The sequence below is a fragment of the Furipterus horrens genome, unplaced genomic scaffold (genome assembly GCF_987537825.1).
Source record: "Furipterus horrens unplaced genomic scaffold, mFurHor1.1.pri manual_scaffold_5, whole genome shotgun sequence".
Taxonomy (NCBI): domain Eukaryota; kingdom Metazoa; phylum Chordata; class Mammalia; order Chiroptera; family Furipteridae; genus Furipterus; species Furipterus horrens.
Window position 1 is genome coordinate 40,855,726 of NW_028327175.1, and position 26,901 is coordinate 40,882,626.

The 26,901-nt window shown below is 34.8% G+C and overlaps 1 protein-coding gene across 7 annotated transcripts in view; it reads left to right on the top strand.

Annotated features, from left to right (window-relative positions):
- Positions 1 to 26,901, top strand: part of ERBIN (erbb2 interacting protein) — a 123,735-nt gene that overhangs the window by 59,960 nt on the left and 36,874 nt on the right. For all 7 annotated transcript variants that reach the window (XM_090276329.1, XM_090276332.1, XM_090276328.1 and 4 more), the window contains 10 exons: positions 2,396 to 2,474; positions 4,032 to 4,121; positions 9,121 to 9,177; positions 14,538 to 14,601; positions 17,297 to 17,371; positions 18,038 to 18,182; positions 19,228 to 19,300; positions 19,601 to 19,730; positions 20,046 to 20,161; positions 22,257 to 22,326. In XM_090276329.1, the coding sequence (XP_090132455.1) occupies positions 2,396 to 2,474; positions 4,032 to 4,121; positions 9,121 to 9,177; positions 14,538 to 14,601; positions 17,297 to 17,371; positions 18,038 to 18,182; positions 19,228 to 19,300; positions 19,601 to 19,730; positions 20,046 to 20,161; positions 22,257 to 22,326 (899 nt within the window). The remainder of the gene's footprint in view (positions 1 to 2,395; positions 2,475 to 4,031; positions 4,122 to 9,120; positions 9,178 to 14,537; positions 14,602 to 17,296; positions 17,372 to 18,037; positions 18,183 to 19,227; positions 19,301 to 19,600; positions 19,731 to 20,045; positions 20,162 to 22,256; positions 22,327 to 26,901) is intronic.

Consider the following 26,901-nt stretch of genomic DNA (forward strand, 5'->3'; position numbering starts at 1 on the left):
CCATTTTGTGTATTGGCTCTTTAATAGGCTCTCTGTATCTCCAGCCATCTCTCCCTGGCAGACAGAAACCCTGTGCTTTTCACAGATGGATGTTATCTGGGTTCTTTTCCAGCTCTGATGCTATAGGCTGGGGAGCCCAGCTTGGGGTTTACACTCCACACTTCTCAGGGGGAACCTCCTGGCTGCTAAAATTTCCCTTCTCAGTTCAGCTGACATTAGGAGCCCAGCCAGCCCTCTCATGTCTCCTCCATACTCCCTACCAGTCTTGTGGTAACGTGGTTTCTTTTATCTGTGGTTATAAGGTTTCTATCGAGCTATTGTTCAGCTGGTTATTCTGAATGCTTTCTTTATAATTTAGTTATAATTCCAGACTGGCCTTGGGGGGAGGTTAGCAAAGCTTCAACTTGCCCCTCCATTGTCTTGGATCACCAGAAGATTTCTTATTTAATATAAAAACACAGCAGGAAATGAATGAAACTTCTACACGACAAAGTATATAAATATAAATAATAGATTTCAGCATATTGGGAAACATTTGGTATTCTAGTAGCTCTAAAGAATGCTTATAGGTAATTATAAGATAATTTAATGGAAGTTACAGTGAATAAGATGTTTAAAGAAGAAAATGATCAGTAAACACATAAAAATGTTTTCAGTATCACTAGAGAATATCAGGAAAATACCTAGTTTTAATTTATATTTCTGGTGAGGTTCAATTCCTTATATTGGCAAAAAGTAAACAACATTAAATGTCAACAAAAATATGTATAAATAGGTGTTGTGGTATGAAAATTCGTGTTGCTACTCTGGAGAGAAATTTAGAACTATCTAGTGATGATAACAAAGACAAAGGTTGTCCCCTCAGAGATCATGTGTACTTAGTGGTTAGTGGTAAACTTGTAAATATAGGTAAATATACGTCAGCCTGTGTGACATTGTCCCACACATACTGAAATTTTTTCACATTTTAAAAATCATCCCTCCGCCCCCCGCCATGTTTCAGATTGGCCAATTTCTCTTGGCATGTCTTCTGGCTTGCTGAACTTTTCTCTTACAGTGTCTAACTTTATTTTAATCCTATCCTATGGATTTCTCATTCTGTTATTACATTTTTCATTTGTAAAGTTTCCATTGTTTTTATATTTACCCCTTTATTCCTGTCATTTTGTTTATATTAGCTATTTCTTTAGGTTCTTAAGCTTTTATTAAATTTATTGGGGTGACAGTGCTTAATACAGTAAGATTATATAGGTTTCAAGTGTACAATTCTATGATACAGTTTCTGTGATACATGATATGTATGTAGCATTGTGTGCCCACCACCCAGAGTCTGAAGAACTAACCAGATAAAATATCATATGATATTTGCCTTCTCTGACTGGCTTATTTCACTTAGCATGATAATCTGCAGTCCCATTCATGCTATTACAAAAGGTAAGATTTCCTCGTGTAAATGTTCCACAGCTTTTTCCCCCCACTCATCTACTAATGGGTTCTTGGGCTATTTACAGATATTGTGACTACTGTAAATAACACTGCAATGAACATAGAGGTACATATATTCTTTCGAATTAGTATCTTGGATTTCTTCGGATATATACCCAGAAATGGGATCACTGGGTCAAAAGGCAGTTCCATTTTTAATTTTTTTGAGGAAACTTTACTGTTTTCCACAGTGGCTGCACCAGTCTGCATTCTTATTAACTGCACGTGACTTCTCTTTTCTCCACATTCTCTCTTAATTGGTATTATGTTAGTCTAGATTACAACAGTGCTACTTTCAAATTGGTCTGTGGATTATTACTTGTTCATATGAATTATTCTTACTATATTTTTGCTGAGACAAGTTGTGGAAATAAACCTTTACTGTAATTTGACTTGTCACAACATTTTTCTGGTGTTTAACAAAAATATAGGTCTACAACTGCCTTCTGGCATATTCACTGGCATATCTTACATAGAGTTTCTACCTCTCTATCTTCATCTTTGCTTTTAGCTTTGTTATTTTATATATATTCCGGGCCAGCTCAATCTGGAGCCCAGCGTAAAAAAGTAATTCCTCTTTTTATGTGAGGAAAACAGGAAGAATGCTGTTATACATTTTATGTCCTTAACTTCATCACACAGAGAAGGCACTAATTTTCAGAAGAGCTAGGAGAAGGAAAGGAATCTAGAACTTATCGGGATAATTAGCAGTTATAAAGAGGCAAGTGAACAAAGGATGCAGGAGAAAAATTGTTGTGGAGGTGGTTCTGTTTTCATTTAAGTTGGTGTTATCAATTTATCTAGAATCCTGCTTAGTTGGTAAATTGCAAGGTATATATTAATTATTACTATTGTTATTTTGTCTCATTTAATAGATTCTTTTAATTTGATAATTACTTTATTTTTTTAGGAATACAGGAGTTTCCAGAGAATATAAAAAATTGTAAAGTTTTAACAATTGTGGAGGCCAGTGTAAACCCTATTTCCAAGTAAGTTCTTCTCGGTTGAATTATAAGTTACTTTTGGGGAAAACTATGAAACTATGAATAGTAGTAGAATATTACAACTATGAAATAATAACAGAATACTACTTTCTATATTTTAATGAACATTTAGTATTCTTCAATCTATAAAATTTGTTTTAGATTAAAATGGAATCTTTAAAATAATCTTTCTAACTCCATATTTTGCAGAGGTAAATTTGATATCCAAACAGATATTGCAAGTGTTTTGCTCCAAATTGCACTGATAGATAATGTGAGAAATGAGTCTAGAATTCAGGTCTCCTCACTCATTGTTATTGGCACAATATAAGAATGTCTTCATCTGCAAGTCAAACGTGTGGCACACTCAAACTTTTGAAAATAGTAAGTTGAATGGTCAAGAAGGGAAAAACAAGAAAAGGAAAAACAATGTATATGATTAGTTATATCGTATACCAGAGGTCATATATACTCATTTATAATAGTAGTATCTATAAACATAACATTTTTCTGGTACCAACTCTGTTAAATTTTGCAAAAATGGGATAGTGAAGCAAAAGATGAATACAGTGAAACATAGGTTAATATAGCTAAGTTATGATACTATATTTAGTGAGTTTTTCTAAACATACTTTTTCTTCACCTGCTGTGAAAGTTGGAGGAATATGACATAAGGGAGAAAGATGAGTCAGATTTCTCTTACTGCAGGAAAATTTTGTACTAGTTAAAATCCAGGACAAACATATGAAGATTTTGTTTTATCTGTATCTGAAAATATTGCTCTAGCATCAGATTCTAGATCTGTAATTTCTTTTTGTGAGTGAGAGGGAACAAAAATAAAGCTAATACATGCAAGTTCTTATATGGCCTTAAAATGTCACTTGGCTTTTTATATTATTTCTTTCTTGTGCTTATTATAAAATTATACAATTTTTATTTGATTATTTAGGGGATGGACGTTGAAATTGAAAGTAATCTTAACCTGTAGTTTTGAAATAGGAATGATTTTGCTTTCTAGGTTTTGGTAAATTCTGAAAATATTTTTGGCTTTCACAGCCTGTGTTGGTGGCTGGTGCCACTCTGCAGACTTCTAGTGGGTACAGGCCAGGGTTGCCGCTAAATATCCAAAAATGCAGAAGACAAGCTTCTCACAACAAAGAATTATTCAGCCCCAAAAGTCAATACTGTCAGTTTAGAAAGCCTTATCTAGTCTTTTGCATCAATGTTAGCTAAAGAGAATTTTAAGAGTATCTGCAGATGTCATAATTATGTTCTAAATACATTTCTATGTATTGTAGCTTATTCATAGTTGACATTTTTATACAGATTTTATCTCGAGACAAGTATGACCTCACTACATTTTTAGAAAGAGATAAAGATACAAACATTGAAACATGTAAGTTATTACAAAAGGCAAACGTCAATTTGAGAGTCATTCATAAAAGTAAGGGGGTGACTAATATCTGTTAAGAATATTTGCTGGTTAAACAGATTCTTAGCATGTAATAAGAGACTGAAATTATGTATGTGAATTTAATTTAAATTCTGGTATATTTTATATAGGCTTCCTGATGGATTTTCTCAGCTGTTAAACCTAACCCAGCTGTATCTGAATGATGCTTTTCTTGAGTTCTTACCAGCTAATTTTGGCAGGTAAATTATAGTTTCTTCTAAAACCTTTTCTTGTTACCTCCTGTAAAGTTTGTAAAACTATAAGATGCTTTAGTAATACTATTAATTACAGTTTCATAGGCTCTTCTTTTGTTATTATTTCTAAGCTTTGTGGTGTTTTTAGTTTCTTTAGAACTTATTTTGACTTTGAATGTATTTTTCTAATTGAACAATAAGCAGTAAAAATTTAAAAGGAAAAAGTAATATGACACTTAAATTGGTTTTTAAAGTATACAAAAAATAGATTTTAAATGGAGGTAATTTCTGTATATTTGAAATAAGGAAGGCTTTTTTTAAAGCATTTATCACATTGGAAAATGATCTTTTTATTGGTTTGTCTCCTCCACTAGAATCAAAATTCTGGAGAAAAGAACATGTGTCTGGATTCTATCACACACCCCCCCACAGACTATATGTGAACATGTCTGTTCTTATTATAGTACCTGAATAATGTTTTAAATGAAAAGGTGAATCAATGCTAGGTACCAAATTATTATAGTTTTCAAATTAATTGCTAGAGAAACTGCTATTGAGCTACATGTTAATTATGTAGTCACCTTTTTGTCTAAAAATAAAGATAAATATCATATGATTTCATGTACATGTGGAATCTTCAAAAAAAACAAACAAACCCAAACCCCAAGCTCATAGATACAGAGAACAGATTGATTGGTGGTCGCCATGGTATGTATGGGGTGTTTGGGGTGGGGGGCGGGGGTTAAATGGGCGAAGGTGGTAAAATGGTACAAACTTTTAAGTCATAGGATATAATGTATAGCATAATGACTATTAATATTTACTGTATTGTATATTTGAAAATTGCAAAGAGAGTAGCTCTTCACAGTGCTTATCCCAAGACAAATGTTTGTGACTGTGTATGGTAATGGATATTAACTAGATTTATTGTGGTGACCATTTTGCTCTATATTCAAATAACCATATTATTATGTTGTACACCTGAAACTAGTATAATGTCAATTATATTTTATTAAAGAAAAAAAGAATACTGGGCATCGTTGTAGCCCCATGACTGTCTTGTGGGAGTTGCATTATCCGTGCTTCATATGTTTGTATACCTATAATTTGTATATGTGTGTATATACATATACACATAAGAAACTTGTATACTTGTCTGATTGTTGTTCTATATCTGGCACGTGGACCACTTTTTATTTTTATTGAAATATATTTGACAATGTTTAAAGGTATATAATATGTTGATATGACACATTTATATATTGTAATATCATTGTTATTGTAGCATTAATTAACAACTGTATACCACTTAATCTGCTCACTTTCCCCTAAATTTATTGGAAAGGGCATCACTGCCAGAGGATTTCCGTGTCTTTTTGTGTTCCCTTATCATTTCCTTTCAGAATTGAACTCTATAGAGTTGAATTATTATTATTAGATACCTAATAATTTTGGCAGGTGTTTTCACAGACATTAAGTACTGTAGGTTTGATATTTAGGGATAGTCATTTTGTGCTTGAAATGTGTCTGGAAGTGTTTATTCTTCCCCCAACCCCAATAATTCTGAGGAACAGAAATAGTTTTTTTTTCTTTGTATTAATTGGTATGACTATTAATTTTTTTGTGTTTATCTTATTGATTGTGCTATTACAGTTGTCCCAGCTTTTCCCCATTTATCCCCATCCGTGCGGTATCCCCCTTCTCTTCAGAATCCTACCCCCACCCCTTAGTTCATGTCCATAAGCTCTGCATTTAAGTTTTTTGGCTTCTCCCTTTCCTGTACTATTCTTAACATCCCCCTGTTTATTTTGTTCCTACCAATTATGCTTCTTAATCCCTGCATTATTTCCCCCCTTCTCTCCCTCCTCCTCCCCACTGATAAACCTTCAAATGATCTCCATACCTACGATTCTGTTCCAATTCTGGTTGTTTACTTGGTTTGTTTTTGTTTTTGTTTTTTAGATTCAGTTGTTGATAGTTGTGAGTTTTTTGTCATTTTAATGTTCATAGTTTTGGTCTTCTTCTTTTTCTTACATAAGTCCCTTTAACATTTCATGTAATGATAGCTTGGTGATGAATTTTTTTAGCTTGACCTTGTCTGGGAAGCACTTTATCTTCCATTCTAAATGATAGCTTTGCTGGATGGAGTAAGCTAGGTTGTAGGTCTATGCTTTTCATCACTTTGAATACAGTACATGAAATCAGCTGATAGTCTTATGGGAACGCCTTTGTTGGTAACTCCTCTTTTCTCTTGCTGCTTTTAAGGTTCTCTCTTTATCTTTAACCTTTGGCATTTTAATTTTGATGTGGTCCAGCTTCTTTGGGATCTTGGTGTGGTTCTCTTTGGGTCCAACTTGTTTGGGATCTCTGTGCTTCCTGAACTTGTATGTTTATATCCTTTGCCAAATTACGGAAGTTTTCTTTCATTATTTTTTGAAATACATTGTCAATTTCTTCCTCTTCCTCTTCTCCTTCTGGCACCTCTATGATTTGGATGTTGGTATGTTTAAAGTCCCAGAGGTTCTTTAGCCTTCCTTCATTTTTTTGAATGTTTGTTTCTTCTTTTTGTTCTGGTTGATTGTTTATTTCTTCATTTTCCCCCCCATATTGTTGATTTGAATCCTGGCTTCCCATTATTGTTAGTTCCCTGTATATTTTTCTTTTTCTTTTTGTTGCATAATATTCATTTCTTCCTTTATTTATTTATTTATTTTTTGCCATACTCTTTGAGTTCTCTGAGTATCTTATCACCAACGTTTTGAACTCTGCATCTTATAGTTGTCTATTCCCATTTCATTTACTTGTTTTTCTGAGGTTTTATTCTGTTTTTTCATTTAGGCCATGTTTCTTTGCCTCCTCAATTTGGCAGTCTCCCTATGTTTGTTTCTGTGTATTAGGTTGAGATGCTTTTATTCCCTGTCTTCGTAGTATGGCCTATGTAGCAATGGCACCTGTAAATTGTGTGGGGCAGAGCCTAATGTAATTAATTGCCAGGGCAGGGCCACCCTCTTCACTGCTTTGTGACTCAGCTTGTAATGGGGGGCTTGGAGAGGGGACAGTGCCACTGCCTGGCTTCTGGTGATTTTCCCAGGACTTGCCCTGTTTCTAGTCACTTCACCCACTTCTGTATGCAATTGACACCCTTCCAGTTACTGCGCTGGGGTTTGTGTATGTTCTAAGACCATGTGGGCTTTAGTTTAAACGGTGACAATCTGGCAGTTTCTTCTGCCACCCTAATCCCCACTGGTTTATCTTTCACCTTTGGAATTTTAATTATGATGTGTCTTGGTGTGGTCCTTTTTGGATCTAGCTTGTTTGGGACAGTCTGTGCTTCCTGGACTTATATGTCTATTTCCTTTATCAAATTTGGGAAGTTTTTCTTCATTATTTTTTCACATAAGCTTTCAATTTCTTGCTCTTCCTCTTCTCCTTCTGGCACCTCTATGGTTTGGATGTTGGCATATTTAAAGTTGTCCCAGAGGTTCCTAAGCCTCTCCATTTTTTTTCAATTCTTGTTTCCTCACTCTGTACTGGTTGACTGTTTTTTTTCTTTCTTATTTTCCATATAATTGATTTGAACCTTGGTTTCTTTCCCTTCACCATTGATCTTGTGTGGATTTTCCTTTGTTTCATTTAGCATAACCTTTACTTCTTCCCTTATGCGTTTGCCATACTCAAGCATATCTGTCAAGTCAGTGAGCATCTTTATCACCAGTGTTTTGAACTCTACGTCTGTTAGGTTGGCTATCTTCTCATCTGTGAGGTTGGCTATCTCCTCGTCACTTAGTTCTCCCTCTGGAACCTTGATCCATTCCCTTTTTTGATCCATACTTCCCTGTTCCTCATCTTGACAGGCTCCTGTGTTTGCCTCTGTGTCTTAGGTAGAGCTGTCACACCTGTTATATTGTAAGAGGTGGAACCTTAGGTATTCTTCAGTACAGGGTGACCCATTTCACTACATTGTGGCGTTGTATGTGGAGGAGGAGTCTGAGAGGGATCAGTGCCACTTGATCAGCACTTGCCCCTCTTCCAGGAACTTCTCCCACTTCCGTATGGGACTGGTGCCTCTCTAGCTGTTGCCCTGGCTGTCGTACCAAGAGTGAGTGGGTCTGTGGACATTCTGGGTCCGTGGGGCCCTTTAAACAAGTGGACTCTGCTGAGAGACTGGCAGTTTCTGTCCCTCCCCAGCCCCCCACTGGTTTGCACAGTCAGAAGCAATGAGGCTTTATTTTCCCAGCGCTGGGACTGTGAGCTGCGTGGTCTGGTCTGGTGCTGGGAGTGCTCCCCAGGTGTCCCTCCCGACTTTTTTAAATGTGTGACTGTGCTTTCCACCAGCCTGCCACTGCTGCTGCTGCCGCCACCACCACACCATGTTCTCTTCTGCTTGGCTTTGCCACTCCTACCTGTCTGGATGAGCATTTCTTCTTTATATTTTTGTTTGTTGGACTTCCATGCAGCCTGATTTTCTGGAACTGCTTGTCTCTAGTTTTGAGGTAGTTGCATTCCTTTCTAGTTGTGGAGGGAGACGCAGTGTGTCTGTCTAGGCCTCCATCTTGGCTGGAAGTTGCCTATCTCTCCCAGTTTTTATCCACCACTTGTGAATGTGGTACCATCAGTTTTGCCACTGCTGCTTGTCCGAACCACACCTTCTCCACCCCATTTCTGTGACTCCACTCATCCTACTATCTGGGTGAATGTGGCTTCTTTAAATTCTTTGTTGTTGGACTTCCATATAGCTCGATTTTCTGATGGTTCTGGTTGTTATTTGTTTTTGAGGTCCGGTTGTAATTCTTTCTATGGTTGCACGAGGAGGCAAAGTGTTGTCTACCTGCATCTCCATCTTGACCCTAAGTCCTTAACATGTAATTTTTAATACAGTATTCTCACATCGTAATTACACAATAAATACTGATTGCTTTAAAACTTTATAGAGTATGACATGAACTTGTTAATGGCATTCATTGTCTTTGTCATAGATGCTTGATTTGTTTTCTTTATTTTTCAGGTTAACTAAACTCCAGATATTAGAACTTAGAGAAAACCAGTTGAAAATGTTGCCAAAGTAAGTAAAGGTGCAGTGTGTTCTAAAATTTAGTTTAGAATTTTCAATTCTTAAGTTCTTAGAAAAAGTTAGTTTTTTAAAAAATTATATTTTATTGGTTATGCTGTTAAGAGTTGTCCCAGTTATTTTCCCTTTGCTTCCCTCTGCCCAGTGCACGCCTTCCCTCCAGCAATCCCAGCCCCTTAGTTCATGTCCGTGGGTCATGCCTGTATGCTCTTTGGCTTCTCCCTTTCCTATACTATTCTTAACATTCTCCTGTTTATTTTGTACCTACCAATTATGCTTCTTAATTCCTGCACCATTTCCCTCTTCCTCTTCTTCCCCCTCCCAGCTAATAACCCTCCAAATGATCTCCATACCTATGATACTATTTCTATTTTGGTTGTTTCTTTAGTTTTTGTTTTTATTTTTTAGATTATGTTGTTGATAGTTCTGAGTTTATTTTAATATTCATAGTTTTCATCTTCTTTTTCTTAAATAAGTCCCTTTAACATGTCATTTAATAAGGGCTTGATAATGATGAAATCCTTTAGGTTTACCGTTCTTGGGAAGCACTTTATCTGCCCTTCCATTCTAAGTGATAGCTTTGCTGGGTAGAGTAATCTTGGTTGTAGGTCCTTGCTTTTCATCACTTTGAATACTTCTTGCCAGTCCTTTCTTGCCTGCGAAGTTTCTTTTGAGAAATCATCTGGTATCTTATGGAAACCCCTTTGAGGTAACATTCTTCTTTTCTCTTGCTGCTTTGAAGATTCTCTCTTTATGTTTAACCTTTGGCATTTTAATTTTGATTTGTCATGATGCAATCCTCTTTGGGTCTAGCTTATTTGGAACTCTCTCTGTGCTTTGTGGACTTGTATGTCTATTTCCTTTACCAAATGTGGAAAGTGTTCCATCATTATTTTTTGAAATAAACTTTCAATTTCTTATTCTTCCTTTCCTCTTTCTGGCTCCCCTGTGATTCGGATGTTGGCACGTTTAAAGTTGTCCCAGAGTTTCCTAAGCCTCTCCTCATTTTTTTCAATTCTTGTTTCCTCATTCTGTACTGGTTGACTGTTTTTTTCTTCCTTATGTTCCAAATGATTGATTTAACTCCCAGCTTCCTTCTCTTCACCATTTTTTTCGTGTAGATTTTTCTTTTTTTCACTTAGCTTAGCCTTCACTTCTTCCTTATGCGTTTGTTGTACTCAAGTCTGTCTGTCAAGTCTGTGAGCATTGCTATCACTAATATTTTGAATTCTGCATCTGTTAGGTTGGCTATCTCATCATTTAGTTCTCCCACTGATCTGCCCCCTCTTTGGGGCCATACTTCTCTGTCTCCTCAACTTGACAGCATCTTGTGTTTGCCTCTGTGTCTTAGGTAGAGCTGTCACACGACCCTTTTTACCACCTTGTGGTGCTGTATGTGGGGGATGTGGTCTGAGAGATAATGCTGCTTTACTCAGCACTCACCCCTTTCCAGTCACATCTCTTGCTTTCCATTTGGGACTGGTGCCCTGCTAGCTCTTGCCCTGGTTGTGGTTCCCAGCGTGGGTAGGTTTTCGGACATTCTGGGACCCTGGAGACTCTCTAAACAAACGGACTCTGTTGGGAGTCCGGCAGTTTTTTCTGCCACCCCAACTCCTACTGGTTTTCACAGTCAGAAGCAATGCAGCTTTGTTTTCCTTGGTGTTGGAACCATGAGCTTCGCCCTCTGGTTTGGGGGCTGGGATTGCTCCCCAGGTGTCACTCCTGATTTTTTTAATGTGTGACTGTGCTTTCTGCCAGCTGGCCAGTCACTGCTTTGTTGCCGCTGCTGCCACACTGCGTCCTCTCCACCCCTCTTACCTGTCTGGAAGAGTATTGCTTCTTTATGTCTTTGTTTGTTGGCCTTCCATGCAGTTCAATTTTCTGGTAGTTCTGGTTGTTTTTAGTTTTGAGATAGTTTTATTTCTTACTACTGTTGTGGAGGATGGCGAAGTGTGTCTTCCTATACCTCCTTCTTGGCTGGGAGTCCCTAACTTTTTAATATCTGAAATACGAGTGCAAATGATTTAAAAAGACTGACATTTGTGTTCATTATATCTAAATTAGTGGTGTTTAATATAAAAATCTTTGTACCTGTATTTGGTATTTAATAGTCATTTCACATTCTGTGGAACTCATACTTGTGAGACAAAAGTCAAAATAATATATATGTAAAACCCACTCGAATCGCAAATAAAGGTCCAAGTTCATATACTACAGCTCTTGCATAGTACTCATTAGAGAGATCCAAAGGGTCTTCGTGTGATGTCTGATAACTATAGTTCTAAGATCTTGTCTGGTTTTGTAGTCTGTTGAATATTAGAAATTTGTTGGTAGACCCCTTCTGGTAAGCTAACATCAAGAGGAGATGGTAATCCAAGAGCAAGTAAGATGAAACTAAAACAGATCTACACACTCAGAATACACTGCGTTGCCCTGACTGGGTTGCTCAGTTAGTTCGAGTGTCTTTGTATACCAAATGGTTGTGAGTTCAATTCCCAGTCAGGGCACATACCTAGGTTTCAGGTTTCATTCATGGTTGGGGCACATATAGGAGGCAGCTGATTGATGTTTCTCACATCTCTCTCTCTACCTTCTTCCCTGCCTGCCTCCTTCCTTCCCTCTTCTCTTAAATAAAAATCAATAAATATATTTTTGGTTAAGGATTTTAAAAAAATACTGTATGGTCTGTGTTCATTTATTGAAGAAATGTCTTAAAACACCCTGAATTCATTGCTACATTTTTCACAGTTTAGGTACTGGCAAACTATAGTCTATGGTTATTTTCTGCCCACTGCCCATTTTTATAATAAACAAAATTTTATTGGAACCACATCACTCATTTACATATTGTATATGGACCCTTTTGCTCTACAATGGTAGAATCAAATAGTTGTGACAAATTATATGCAAAGACTAAAATATTTCCCATCTGGCACTTTACAGAAAAGTTTGCTGGCTCCTGTTACAATTTGTTTTTCAGGAGTTAACTGTTACCTCTTCAGAGAAGTATCTCCAGTTCTCCAGTAGTTAGTTCTATTTACTCAACTTTTGTGGCATCTTGTTTATATCTATTATGACCTTTACCACACTAGTCCAGTTTTTTTTTTTAATACATTTCAGTGTCTTCTTACCTGACCAACATATATAACATGCGCACATGCACTTGAATCTCCCTCCTTATTCCCCATGACTGTAATCTTTGAGGGCAAAGAGCATACCTAGTTGTTGTTGTTTTTAAACTTATTTTTAGAGAGAGAAAAACATCAGTGTGTTATTTCACTTACTTATGCATTCATTGATTAATTCTTGTATGTGCCCTGACCAGGGACCAAACCCCCAACCTTGGCATATCTGGACTATGCTCTAACCAACTGAGCTACCAGGCCAGGCAAGCATATGTAGTTTTGATTCCCAAAAGACATTATGTATTAGCTTAATAATTGTTCATTGCAAAAATGACTAGGGTTTATAGTGGTAGTTGCGAATATAAATTAAAGTGGGGATTATGGTTTATATTAAAATTCAAAAGGTTTAAATATTTTACACATTTGGTATTGGCATTAATGACTTCTTAACTCAAAACTTGACTGTTTTCTAAGATATGATTAATCAAGATTCGAATTGTTTATTGAAATAGCTTACAATTAATGTGGTCTATCTGAGTGTAAGGAATTCACTTATTTTAACACATTATTTTAACTCCTGAACTTCAAATTTGCAAATATAATTCTTTCCTGCTTTCTTTTTAAGACTTGTGATGAAAACCTTTGAGGCTTCACCAAACTATAAAGTCATATGCATTTAAGCTATGTGAGTGAACGTTTTTATGATGAAAGATAAGATCAGGGGGAAAGCTATTGTAGGTATGTAACTAAGTGAAATTTTATACCATCTTAATACCAGAGGAGACAGTACTAAGAACATAAAGGATATGAATTTTTCCTATTAGAAAGAGAGAAGATAAAAACTAGTTAAATACAAAAGAATTTTAGAGGTGGGTAGAAGGAAATTTGAGGGCTATAGTTTCTACTTTCCCCTTGGACTGGAAAGATAGATCTTACATGAAAAGGCTTGAAAAATGATATAAAACTGAAATTTTTGAGGTGTAGGAGCAGGACCAAAGTTGCCAGTATAAGCTGTAACAAGTTAAGATGGAAATGCTTTTAGGACTTTACACTATATGTCTCCTTTTACTGCTACTATGTGTCATTTACATTTTCTTAAATGAATTTTAAAACATAACTTTCTAAGGATGTCGTTTGAACTTGAAGTTTTATAATGCACTGCTTTTCTTTTTTGTTACCCTCTTTTTTAACTTCCCCTTGTTGATGTAGTATTTAATTGCTAAATGTGTATTTTCTGTTATCTAGTCATCATGAGAACAGTGAACTAAGAAAAATAAGATGGTATTTTATTCTTTCAGTTTTCCCCCAACTTCACAGCTCTCTTTACTTTTCTGAAATGTAAATGATACAACATAGTGGACATAAGAGTTAAATATAGCATCTAATCTTTTTTGAAGATCCTGGAAACATATTTTACTTTGTTATGAAGCAGACTAGAACTGACTTACATGTTTTCTGGACAAAAACAGATATGAGTAAGGAAAGTAGAATTATAGTACCTCATAGTATCTGAGAAAAGACATTCAATAAATCTAAGTTAAATAAAACAACTTGAGAAAAATTGGTTTTGTGAGACAAATTAAATTAGAGTTGATAGCATGGCATATTTAAATTGGAAGGGTTGGAGAAAATTAGCTTTATATAATGTAAGGTCCCTAACATATTGACATTACATTTATGGTATCTTTTTTATTTTTCCCACTAAAAAGCCAAAGAAACATTTAAGTGAGTTTTATTCTACTTACTATTTCTAATATGTTAAATTTCCAGAGATGATGAAATTGCACATGCACATCCTTTGTCTTTTATACTGTATTTTTACTGTAACTTCTCTATGTTTAGATACAAATACTATTGTGATACAGCTGCCTACAGTATTCAGTATAGTAACTTGCAGTACAGGCTGTAGCCTAAAGCAATAGGCTCTACTATATAGCTTAGGTGCGTACTAGGCTGAACCATCTAGGTTTGTATAAGAATACTCTATGATGTTCACACAACTATGAAATCACCTAACAATGCATTTCTCAGAACACCTCCCCATCATTAAGTGAGGTGTAATTGTGTGATGATATTTTTTCTTAGAAAATTATTTTATGTTGTTACTGTGTGAAAGCCTGTATGTACATCAATAGACATTACAAAGAATGTTTAACACTATTAATCTGAATGCTTCCATGTAATTGATGTTTTTATATACTTAATTCTTTATTAATCCTTTGCGGACAGAACCATGAATAGACTGACCCAGCTGGAAAGATTGGATTTGGGAAGTAATGAATTCACAGAAGTGGTAAGTTCTTACCAATCTCCCTGTCCATAATCTTATATTTCATCAAGAAGAAAATATGAAAATTAATGTATTCTCTGCATTTTTAAGTATAAAATTAGGTAAATATAATACCGTATTTTTCGCTCCATAAGACATACTTTTTTTCCCCAAAAAGTGGGGGGGAATGTCTGTGCGTCTTATGGAGCGAATATTGCATCACAGACCATGACGTGTATTACCTGACCTGTCAGCGGTGGCGACAGCTGTTAGAAGAGAAAGCGATGGGCCCACACAAAACCCCTAAGGATGCTTCAGTGTCCCACTTTACAGCTTAATCTCAGGGCATCTGGTCAGTAAGAAGATAGCGAAGAAAGTGATTATCAGTGATTGTGAGCAACTGAGCTTCATAAATTCTGTCACTAGCGATGATGAGTTCTTGGGGTTCCCAGAAAACTAGAAGAGTACTTGAACCTTAAAGTCTCTCCTCATTTGTTAATGACAGTGATGATGGTTCTTAATACTGCTGTTAACTGCTGTTCACTTTACATGGTTGAAATACTACTCTATTACATTTTATTAAATATTTTAGTACACCATTTGGTTCAGAATATTTTTTTCTTGTTTTCCTCCCCTAAACCTAGGTGCGTTTTATGGTCAGGTGCGTCTAATAGTGCAAAAAATATGGTACAAGTTCTTAACAGGGAAAATTAACCAGATAGAAACATCTAACAGGATTAAGGGTAAAATGTAAAATTAATGAGAAACCCATGGAGAAAGGCAACCAAAGGTTTTTAGGTATAGGGAGTAGAAAGTGAGGGTTTATAAAGGAAAAACGAAATTTCATCAGGAAAAGTACTACTTCCTTGTCAGAAATAACTTCTAGGTGTATTGCTTAGGAATTTATTTAATGATAAAACTCTTCTCTATAATAATTTCATTTAGTAGCTAAAGGGAAAATACTGAGGGAAACAACTTACTTTTGATTTGGCAGTGAGATCTCTGGATTATGCTTTTGCTTTGTATGCACAGTGTACTGTGATGCTGAATGAAAAAAGAACAGCATATGTAAGCAGTTTTTTGACTACTCATTTCTCCAAGAGAATAAGCTAGATGTATTTTTGAAGAATTTATTAACCTAAAATTATTAAAATTGTTACAGTGTATCTTCAATTTATTTTTTTAATTGGGGTAGATTTCAAATCGTAGTCTCGAGAACAAGAATTTTTCAGTACTGTCAGCTGCATGATTGCCCTGTGGATATTGTATTGTACATTTGCTCACTAAAGGCACTCAGCTTTTAAGCTGAAGTCAGCGGAGGAGCGTAGTTTTGGGTACCTCATATTTTTTTATAAAATATTCTTTTTCACATTCTTTATTGTATTTTCATTGACGATGGTTTATGATTGGCTTTATCGTGTGTTGTAGAAGGCTTTACTACTTGTGAAAAAATACATATTCTATGCTTCCTAAATTACCTAGTTATTGTATTCTCTCAATATTTTATATGTATTAATCTATTTACATGTTAACTGCTTAAAAATTCTTAATATTAATTTTGAGAATCAGAGCAGCATTAAAAACCATTAGTTTTCGTACCATTTTATTGTTCCTACATTATACATTATGACAATCATACTATTAGAATTATAACAGCTAAACCACAAAAAGAAATTTTTTTTAATCCATGATGCATATAGAATGTTTGTCTAAATTTACATGTTAAAAATAAATCTGAATGACATGCATTTCATGTATTTTTCATGTTTTTATGGTGATTAGATCTGTTGGTACTCCATGCCATCACAGTGTCATTGATTAGACATAGGCTTGTGGGGTGACAGAATTGTCTTTGAGGGATGAATCAGAAGAGCCTCCAAGGGTGAATGCCCGAGATCAAATTTTGCCTGAATACCAAGGTCCACTGCAACTTGTCAGTTGATTTTTTTTGGTCCTCAGCATCATAGTATAAACAATATTTCACCATGTAATTGCTGGGAGTTTAAAATAACAATTCGCTTCTTATGTGATTATGGATTGGTTTACTTACCTTTACTTTATTATTGGACATTTAAGATGTATGTTGCCCTGTTTTTTCTTTTCCTTCCTCTTGTTCTTAAAAGTCTTCATCTTTTTATAGGTAATTGAGAGTATCTTTTCATTGTATTCTTGGAAGCAGTGGCCCTTTCTTTTTCTTTATTAAATGTATAAGTGAGTTTTATGCAATCTACTGTTAGGGAATATCTCTTTGTGTTTTCCTTTAGTAATATTACTACCATATAGTGAGAAGGCTTGACTCCCCCCCCCCACACCCCCCCATTTTTTTGTTTTAAACTAAAAGTTACCACCCTGACCAGTATGGCTCAGTTGGTTGGGTGTCATCCTGCAAAGTGAAAAGTCGCCAGTTTGATTACCAGTCAGGACACATGTCTGGGTTGTGGGTTCAGTTCGCCAGTTTGATTACCAGTCAGGACACATGCCTGGGTTGTGGGTTCAGTCCCAGGTCAGGGCACGTGTGAGAGGCAACCGATTAATGTTTCTCACATCAGCGTTTCTCTCCCTCTCTTTCTCTCTTTCTTTCTCCTCTCCCTAAAAATAAATAAGAAAAAAAAATTTTGAAAAAAACAAAAGTTATTAGAAATTTACAGGGGCTTTTTGGCAAATAAAGACATTCAAGTAAATAATTGGATTCTCCCCCTCTATCTCCTAATCCAAACAGCCTGAAGTTCTGGAGCAACTAAATGGATTGAAAGAATTTTGGATGGATGGTAACAGACTGACTTTTATACCAGGGGTATGTACATTACATTTCTAATGGCTTTACTTACTGCTCTGTGTCTTTCCAGTTTTATTAATTGTACATTTTCAAATTACTTTTTCTTAGTGAAAAAAAATGGATGGCTATCTAATTCTTAATAGAATTAGATAGCCATAAAATTATATATTTTTACTGTCAACACATGCTTGATTAAAATCAGAAAATTTCCATAATAAACTTTTTAAAAATAGTCTATTTTTAATACCATGGATTATGTGTGTGTCCTTCCTTGTGGTTGCAGTTGACTTTATAACCTAATTCATTTTGCCCATGGAATTTTTCAAGTAGGATATTTTCCATGTAGTTTCTGTCTTACCAACTGACATTTTGTTTGATCCTATACCCAAAGCATAAGAATCCATGTATGTGCTATCTCCTTAACCAGTATGGACAGCTGAATTTCCAAAGAAAAGTATTTGTCCATTGTCAGTCTGCTGGGCTGAAATTAGTAGGAGCTCTTCACTTTATTATTCAATACATTACTAGTGGTAAATTTTAAAAATCTGTGAGTTTTTAATCTCATATAAAACTTTTAATTTTAAGTTATAACTTAGTATTAAGTCTGTTACCTAAATGTTTTACAAATTACTATTGATGAAATCATTAGATTTTCTTTTCTTTCTTTTTTTTTTTTACTTACAGTTTATTGGTAGTTTGAAACAGCTCACATATTTGGATTTTTCTAAAAATAATATTGAAATGGTTGAAGAAGGGATTTCAGCATGTGAAAACCTTCAAGACCTCCTATTATCAAGCAATTCGCTTCAACAACTGCCTGAGACTATTGGTTTGTATTACTTTCTAATTCATGTAATTAATTTTTAGTAATGTAAAAGCTGAGTAATTAAGTTTTTGCCATTGCTTAATTTGTTGAGCTAGTTTCACTACTTTACTGCTGAAGTCACAGATCTTACTGAATTTTTTCCTGATTTGGTCAGTTACACAATTTACCGCTATATTGACGTTACTGTGTTTTTCTTTAAAGGAGCATCATTTTTATCACTGTAATGAAATTTAATATATTTTTTAAAAGAGGTTAATTTTTCCAAACTTGGTTTAATTCTTTCTTTTCCTTTTTTGTTTTATTTTGATCATAGCATTTAATAACTTTTTCAATCTTATATCATTTTAGACTCACAGACAAGAAAGACCAGTTTAGCAAATTCTGTGAGAGTATATATTGATTTGTCTAGTTGCTTATCTGTTGATGCTTCAAGGGAATTGAGTTATTTTGATTAAAGAACCAAGATTTTAAATCTCAGCATCTTTGTGATGTTGAAATATAAAAATCTAACAATATTTTTACATGTTTTTCAATTGAACAACATAGTAGTTTAGCTCAGTTTACATTTTGCAAATTCTGGTAAGATTCAGCATGTTTAATTTTAACTTAAGTTCTGTTTTAATCATTTTAGTACTTGGTATACACAAAATAGTTTGTTACACACCTACAAAAGCTACCTCCATACTACCATTTCTTTAATCCATGAACACCACAAGTTTGTATTACTTGTTTTCACTGTGCTGTAGCATTGTTTTAAAGAGGAGGACTGTAACAGTGAACAAAGTAGAGGAAAAGTCCCTACTTGATTATGATGCTTACATTTCAATGGGGGTTAAACAGTTAAATACACACTAATATTAAGAGGTGATATGTAGGTGAAAATTGAAAATCTGGGGTAAGGGAATAGAGAGTGATGAAATTGATGTGGTGTCTCCAGGTTGACTGAGAAAGTTCTTTATGATTAATGTCAAATTTGTGCTTGCATTGACTTGTTTGACTTGCTTCTAGTTCAAGCTGGAAAATTGTGTGTTATTTCTTCCCTCAATAGGTTCATTGAAGAATGTAACAACTCTTAAAGTAGATGAAAATCAATTAATGTATCTACCAGACTCTATAGGAGGGTAAGATTTTTGTGAATTAATAGAACTAGAAGATTTTACTTTCAGTTTAGCATGCCATGTATATTTTCAGATAACTACATAAATAGCATCTAAAGAAAATTTCATAAACATTAAAATAAACAATTTATTACAGACTGGGTATATTTATAATAAAGAGGCCATTTTTTTATTGGTGAAGTTTATCTTAGTGGAGATAAGAGTTTTGTTAGTTCTGTTAAAGTCAATTCAAATGTTCCTGTGTTCTTAAATTTTGGATTATATATAGGAAATATTTTTTAAAGTGTGTTTTCTTTCTTACAGGTTAGTATCAGTAGAAGAACTGGATTGTAGCTTCAATGAAGTTGAAGCTTTGCCTTCATCTATTGGGCAGCTTAGTAATATAAGAACCTTTGCTGCAGATCATAATTACTTACAACAATTACCCCCGGAGGTACTATATTTTAAATTTCTTGTGACTTTTTATTTTTTCATTTTTCTAATTGTTTATTATAAATATCTAGTGGTTTTATTTTCTTTCAGAAATAATTATGTAACTGAATTATTTTCTGAAGAATAATTAGCTATATTGATTTACAAGAGATAACTAGACACTACTTCATACTTGAAAATTAATAACTGAGAAGGGAAAATATAGTATTATTTTATAAATGAAAAGAGTTTTTCATAACTTTTGAAAATATTTTATTTATGTCTGTTCAGTAGCAGGCCAAATACCTAATTCCCCAATTTTATGTTTCCTTTTCAGATTGGAAGCTGGAAAAATATAACAGTGCTGTTTCTCCATTCCAATAAACTTGAGGCACTTCCAGAAGAAATGGGTGATATGCAAAAATTAAAAGTCATTAACTTAAGTGACAATAGGTTTGTAATAATATATTCATTAGTTGGTTTATAGAAGACATCGATTGGAAAAAATTAAAGTTTCGTTATGTGTAATAGAAAATCTAATGCAAGTTCTTTTCATATGTATTTTTATTTTTTAATATAATTTTTATCTGAAGTAATTAATTAACATAACGTAAAATCAGATAAACACTGGTTACTTGCCACAGTTCATTTTGTGTTGACTTTAGCTGTGCAGCCTTTATAGCAACATTTTTTATTCCTAAAACCAGATCAAAGCAGCTTTTAATATAATCTGCTCTTTGTATTTTTCTGAGCAGAAGTGTGATTAGACACACATCATATAGCTGGGGTGACATAGCCAAGGTGTAGAGCAGGGCAATCCATAGGATTGATAAATTGTAACTGTTTAAGATAAGAACAGATTGTCTGTGATTTTCCTGAGGTAAAGATAGAATACAGTAGGCTCCTGATCCATGATTTCACTTTATTCAGTTTCAGTTACCTGCAGTCAATTGTGGTTTGAAATAGTCAGTGGGAAAATTCCAAAAATAAACAATTCATAAGTTTTAAATTGCATGCTGTTCTGGGTAGCATGATGAAATCTTGTGCCATCTTACTGTGGGCATGAATCATTCATTTGTCCAACGATTCCACACTGTATATGCTACCTGCCCTATTCATCACTTAGTTAGCCCTCTTTTTATCAGATCAGCTCTCACCATATCACAGTGTTGTGTTGATGTAATCCTTATTTTATTTAACAATGGCCCAAAGCACAAGAATAGTGATGCTGCCAATTCATATATGCCAAAAAGAAGCCATAAAGTGCTTTCTTTAAGGTGAATGGTATGTATGTATTGCGGGGGAAATATATACAGGATTTGGTACTATCCTTGGCTTTGGGCATTCAGAGTGGGGTGGGAGGGGGTTTGAAACTTATCCTCTGTGTATAAGGGGGAATTACCACATTGATAAAAGTGTGTTTCTAGAGCATTAAAAAAATATTTTATTTATTTACATTTAGAGAGAGGGTATGAGAAGAGGAAAAAAGGGAGAGAAATATCAATGTGTGAGAGAGACATCAATTGGTTGCCTCTCCCATGCCCTCAGTTTGGGACCTGGCCTGCAACCCAGACATGTGCCCTGACTGAGAATTGAACCAGTGGCTTTTCGGTTCACAGGCTGGCACTCAATCCACTGAGCCACACCAGCCAGGGCTCTAGAGCATTTTTACATTTTACAAAATATTCAAAACAATCCTATTAAATAGTATAGCAGGTATTCCCATATTATAGAGGAGAAAATTAAGATTCAGATTTAAGGTGAGTCACATAACCTGTAAGGCAGAGTTTTCATGAAAACCCAGTTTTCTAACTAGATAGTATATTCTGACTGCTCCATTTTATTTATGAAGAACCACTGCCTTTAAAAAAAACATTAAATCCTTCTTTCATCCCATACATTGTAACCTAAAACTAGAGCCCTAGGTTCCAACAAATTGCCTTGGAAGATGGGTATAAAAGAGTACATAAGCATAAAACAGAAGGTTTAAGACGTTTTATTTAAATAGGATTCTGTTCTCATCATCCTAACAAGTATTTATATTACTTTGTTTTTACTCATTATAATGTTAAAATAGTCGAGTATGAAAGTGCTGGCTCACAATGAAATATAGATCAATGCCGTTTTTATAACAAACTGTCACTGAGAGTGCTTCTTATAACAGTTTGTTCTCTAAATCCAAATAAAATACCCAAAGCAATTTTATGAGACATGGCTTAATGTATCCATGTCTTTTCATTAAGGTTGAGATAGTTAATATTTTTTCTTATTCAATAATTTTTTGAGGTTATTGGATTATTCATTTTCCCCCTGACCAAATTTATTCAGTTGAAGAATTATATCTTACAAACTTAATCGTATAAAACTGGATAATTTTTTGTTTTCTATCCTATTCAAAGACCTATATTGGCTTTTTTTTCTGAATTAACCATTTCTCCCTACTTCCCATATGCAGTAACATCACATTGTTTAGAAGACCATTAGATTTACTCTCATTTTAATGTTTCTTATTTTAAAGTTTAATTTTTGTTTATATATTTTTCAACAGATTAAAGAATTTGCCCTTTAGCTTTACAAAGCTACAGCAATTGACTGCGATGTGGCTCTCAGATAATCAGGTGGGCGTTCTGATTTTGTGAATTACTGAACTTCCAATTGTGCTTTAGAGTTACACATTCTAATTTACATAGGCTCATTTAAGAACAGGTATACTGGGGAACACATGTAAAAATGTATTCTGTGTAAAAAAAATCTTAGAAAATATTTAGATACTGATAATTTTTGTGAAATATGTGATTCATAAAAAGTAAATCCTGTTGAACTTGTCTAATTTCTCCTAAATCTGTAAAAGAAAAAAAAGAAAAAGACAGATTAGGAAGTCAGACACAATACTCATTAACTTTTTTGTTTTTATAGTGATTCTTTATGGCATACATCTATAGAAATTTGATAATTTAAATTATACATCTAATTAAGCAGTTTCACACACCTTAAGGAAGCGTTTCTATGGAATTAAGAGTTACACCTTGGGCTTATCTTTGACAAACATTTATTGAAAGCTTAGAGTAGGCGATGAGCTGCACTAGGAGCTGGAGATATATTGGTGAAGCAAATAGACTGTTTTTACATTCTCACTTAAGTTTACATTCTCATGGGAAACAGACAAACAAGTATCTATGTAGTGTTTCAGAATAACAAAGAAAAATAAAGCTTCATAGGTATTAGAAGAGTAGCAGTGTTGAGCATATAATTTGCCAGTATTTCTCATAAAGTAATGCTTAGTATTTGATTTTAAGCAATGCCTTATGATAATTTATCTAAAGCTATATTTTTCAAAGATTTGGATCCACTAGTTTCATCAGGTATTTATAAGTTCCATAGCCACATTCACTTTGGGGATTTATTATTCCCTTTTTTGTACTATATTAACAACTCTGTTGTATACTATAGTAAAGAAACCCACTTATCTGTATTTCCGAATTCTCCAAACTTCTTAACTTAGGACTCCTTTCCACCTAACTCTTAAGAATAACCTAAGACTTAAGTTGATGTTGATCCTCATTTATGAATTGGACTGAAGTATTTACTTGTTCTGCAAATTAGAGAAGAAAATATTAAATGAGGACACCTTTGCTTTTATTAGAGTTTGAACATAAGTGATTACTGCATCTATTAAATGTGTCAGTGCATGTGTATGGAACTCTCTTATCTATCTGATCTCTCTTAATTGAATTTGAAACTGATTTAAAGTTTTGCAGCTGGATTTACAAAACATTTTCTGGGACCTGGCTTATGCCAGTTATTACAGCATGAATGAGACATAGCTCCCAATCTTGAGGATTCTGAGACTGGGTTAGTAAAAATAGCACTATGGTGGATAAATCAATGCCAGCAAATTATGCCAGATGACATGCCTTAGTGCAGTTATCTAATATCTTACATAGTTTCTTCATCTTTACAGTGTTCTCTTCTTGTTCCCAATTAATGCAAAAATTGTGATGAGGGTTTTGTGTTTTCCTCACATTAAAAAGTAGTAAACTAGTAATAAATAGTAAAGCATATCCAACATAGTGCAAAACCTACCTTTCAGTATGAAGCAGACATTTTGCTGTAAAAGAACAAACTGTAGGGTAGAGGTATGTTATAGTGGTTTGATTATGATTTATAGAAATAAATTGCTCCTGAACATTTTACTGACCATGTAGGGAGTATACCTATAAGTAGTACATGCAATAACATATTTTTTCACGAGTCTTTGAAGACTTGAACAGAACAATGGATTATTTATTTCCTCAATTCATTTTTTCATTCACTTTCAAAAACTGTTTATTGAACAGCTGCCTTGTGCCAGACAAACTAAGAAGTGCCAAATAAGCTGTGAAGAAGGTCATTTTAATACAATGTTATAAATGACCGAATAGGACTAGACTTTGAGATCAAAGAAAGGGAGCATAACTTGGGGGTGTAAAGGCAGGTGTTCCAGAGGAGGAGATGCCTGCAATGCTTAATTACTTCTTAGAAGAGTTACAGGATTTAAACAAAGAAAGAGGGGGATGTCATGAGCCTAAGCACTTACCAGTGAATCAGTCTAGTGTATTCAGTAACTGTAGAAGTGGTTCACTGTGACTAGAGCATAACCGGTTACATGGACAAATAGGAAATGAGGCCAAAGAGGCAGACAGGCACTGGGTCACAGAGGATTTTGTATGCCATGCAGAGGAATTTGCATTATATTCCAAGAATGGTAAATAGATTTTTTTTCTTGCATGTCAACTCTCATAAATTAATGAGTGGATTCTGAAAGATTTTTTTAAGGATTTTGAAGCCATATTCAGGCTTACTTGAAAATTATTGTGATGAAAGTGCTATGTAATTTATTGTCCATGTTAGGCTAGGACACTTTTGATAGTGAAAGGAAGCTCTGTGACAATTATGTCAGAAAAACATGTGAAGTGGGAAAATTCCAGGCAAATTGGGCATTTGGTCATTATAGTCATTGATCATATACTCATATATGTCTTTAGTTTAATAGGAAGAAGTGTCCTGTAGGAGATAGGGAACCAGTGTAACATGAGCAGGCAAATACTGTGATCGACTGATATTTTAGAAAGTCATTTGGGGCTGCATTATGGCAGATGGATTTAGCAGGGGATGAGGCTGAGCATAAAGGAATGGGAGACCAACTGGAGGGCATTGCCATTCATACTCAAGGCAACAGAAAGTGCTGGCTGGAAATAAAGTAATTATAACAGTGCCAGGGAAGAGCCAGTATATTTAAGGCATGACTTTAAAAGTCACATCAGTACAACATTTAAAGAGTGCATATATGTGGACCAGGTAGATATTGATACCATAACCAAGACAGGGAACCACAGAAAGAAAACTATATTTTTATGCGAAGAGGTTAAGTTCCAGTTTGGTATGCTGAGTTTAAAGTACCTTTGACCGTGAGGTAGGCATGTATAGAACAGTTTCCGTGGCCGTGAGCCACCCCACGCCTGCAGCTTTGTTTTAGACTCTGATTTCTGTGCTCTTGGTTTCTTCATTCTTTTAATTTCTAACTTCCAAGAATTTTTCACAATTGTTCCTGAAGACATCATTTCCTTTTTTCCAGTACATAATAGATTTATTCCTTCTAATTTGTAAAATTTATTTATTCAAAAGATTTGTGGCACAAGATGATAAATAAGATTTATCCCATCATCTTAAATCACTTTTTTTAGGGGGCAGTTTCATGACTTCTATTATTTTCTCAAATTGGGTTATTTAAAATTATTCTTTTAATATTAGGGATGGATAAATCCTGAGGAATACTACCATTTAACTGGTGGGTGGATTAATAGTCTTAGAAAGAGTGGCTGTGGAGGTAGAAGGAAAACTATATGATGATGGTTTCAAGTTAAGGCTGAAGCGACTGTCTTAAAAGGAACCTGTATATTACAGGATAAATGCTGTTGCGTAGTTGGTTCAAATGAAGTATGAAAAGTGTACATTATATTTTGGCAAGTTACAGCTAATTATAAGTAATGTAAGTATAGAGATACATGTCAAAAACCAGATTGAAGCAGGTTAAGGAACAAATAAGTGAGGGAATGGAGCTATATGACTGTTGATTAGATTTTTAAGAGGGTTAGATGAGAAAGAAAAGGAATAAAACGAAGTAATTGGTAGCTAGGGTAGGCTACGAAGGGAACAGTTTATAGGTTGTTGGAAAGAGGCTGTGTGGAGAATAAGATTAAGGATAGGAGAGGGAGTTGGATAACTGAAGTGGAAGCTGGTAGAATCATAAGCTCTGTCAGGGATTCTTATTTCTTAAAGGGACTTGAGTCTGTAGATTGTGAGAGGGAGGGCTAATGTATATAATGAAACTCTTGGAATGCAGCCATTTCTAAACTCTTGGCAGTTCTTGAAATCTATTTTTATCTTTAAAATTTTTTTTAGAAGATACCTTTTTCAGAATACAATTTCTGAGCTATAGAAGGATTTTCAGGTAACTTTGGGAGCCGTGTTGAAGTTGGTTACCACAATCTTGTAGTTACGCCAATTTGCCCAGTTGTGTGATACAGAAAAAGCACATAATTGTAATGATTCTGGGTTGCAGCTTTGCCAAGCCAAGTGCGAGAGGAGGACAGTATAGCCAGTAGATCTTGTTCGTTGTCAGGAAAGAGGTTATGATGAGTTATGATGTGGTACAAAAAGAGAAGCAAAGATAGGAAAGAATGATGGCGATAGAGTTGAGTGTTCAGGGGTGGCAGGCTTAGGGAGGATGATTAGCAAATAGTGTAGGAGCAGTAAAGTGAGAGAGCTGCATAGTGTCTATGTTGCCATCCTCTGCTGGTGTCCTTTTGACTGGCCACTCCTCAGTTTCCTTTTCAGGAATTTTTCTTCTGCCAGTCCCTTATATGTTGGTGCCCTCCTGGTGCTCTAGACTCTGCTTTAGTTTCTTTCGCTACACTTTCCTCTAGGAAATATTGATTTACTGGACTTAAAAGTATGGTTATGTCATCTACATTTTATATCTGTTAAACTACCCATGACTGTGGAAAAGTTGGCATTAAGGAGTCAGGAATAGGTGGACAGTACCGCAGGTCACTGGATATTAGGAAAGGGGATAAAATGGGAAAGGCAGGGTTTATGTTCCTCAGAAGAACAGGTGTTTATAATACTTGAGGAGAGACGAGTAATGATCTCAC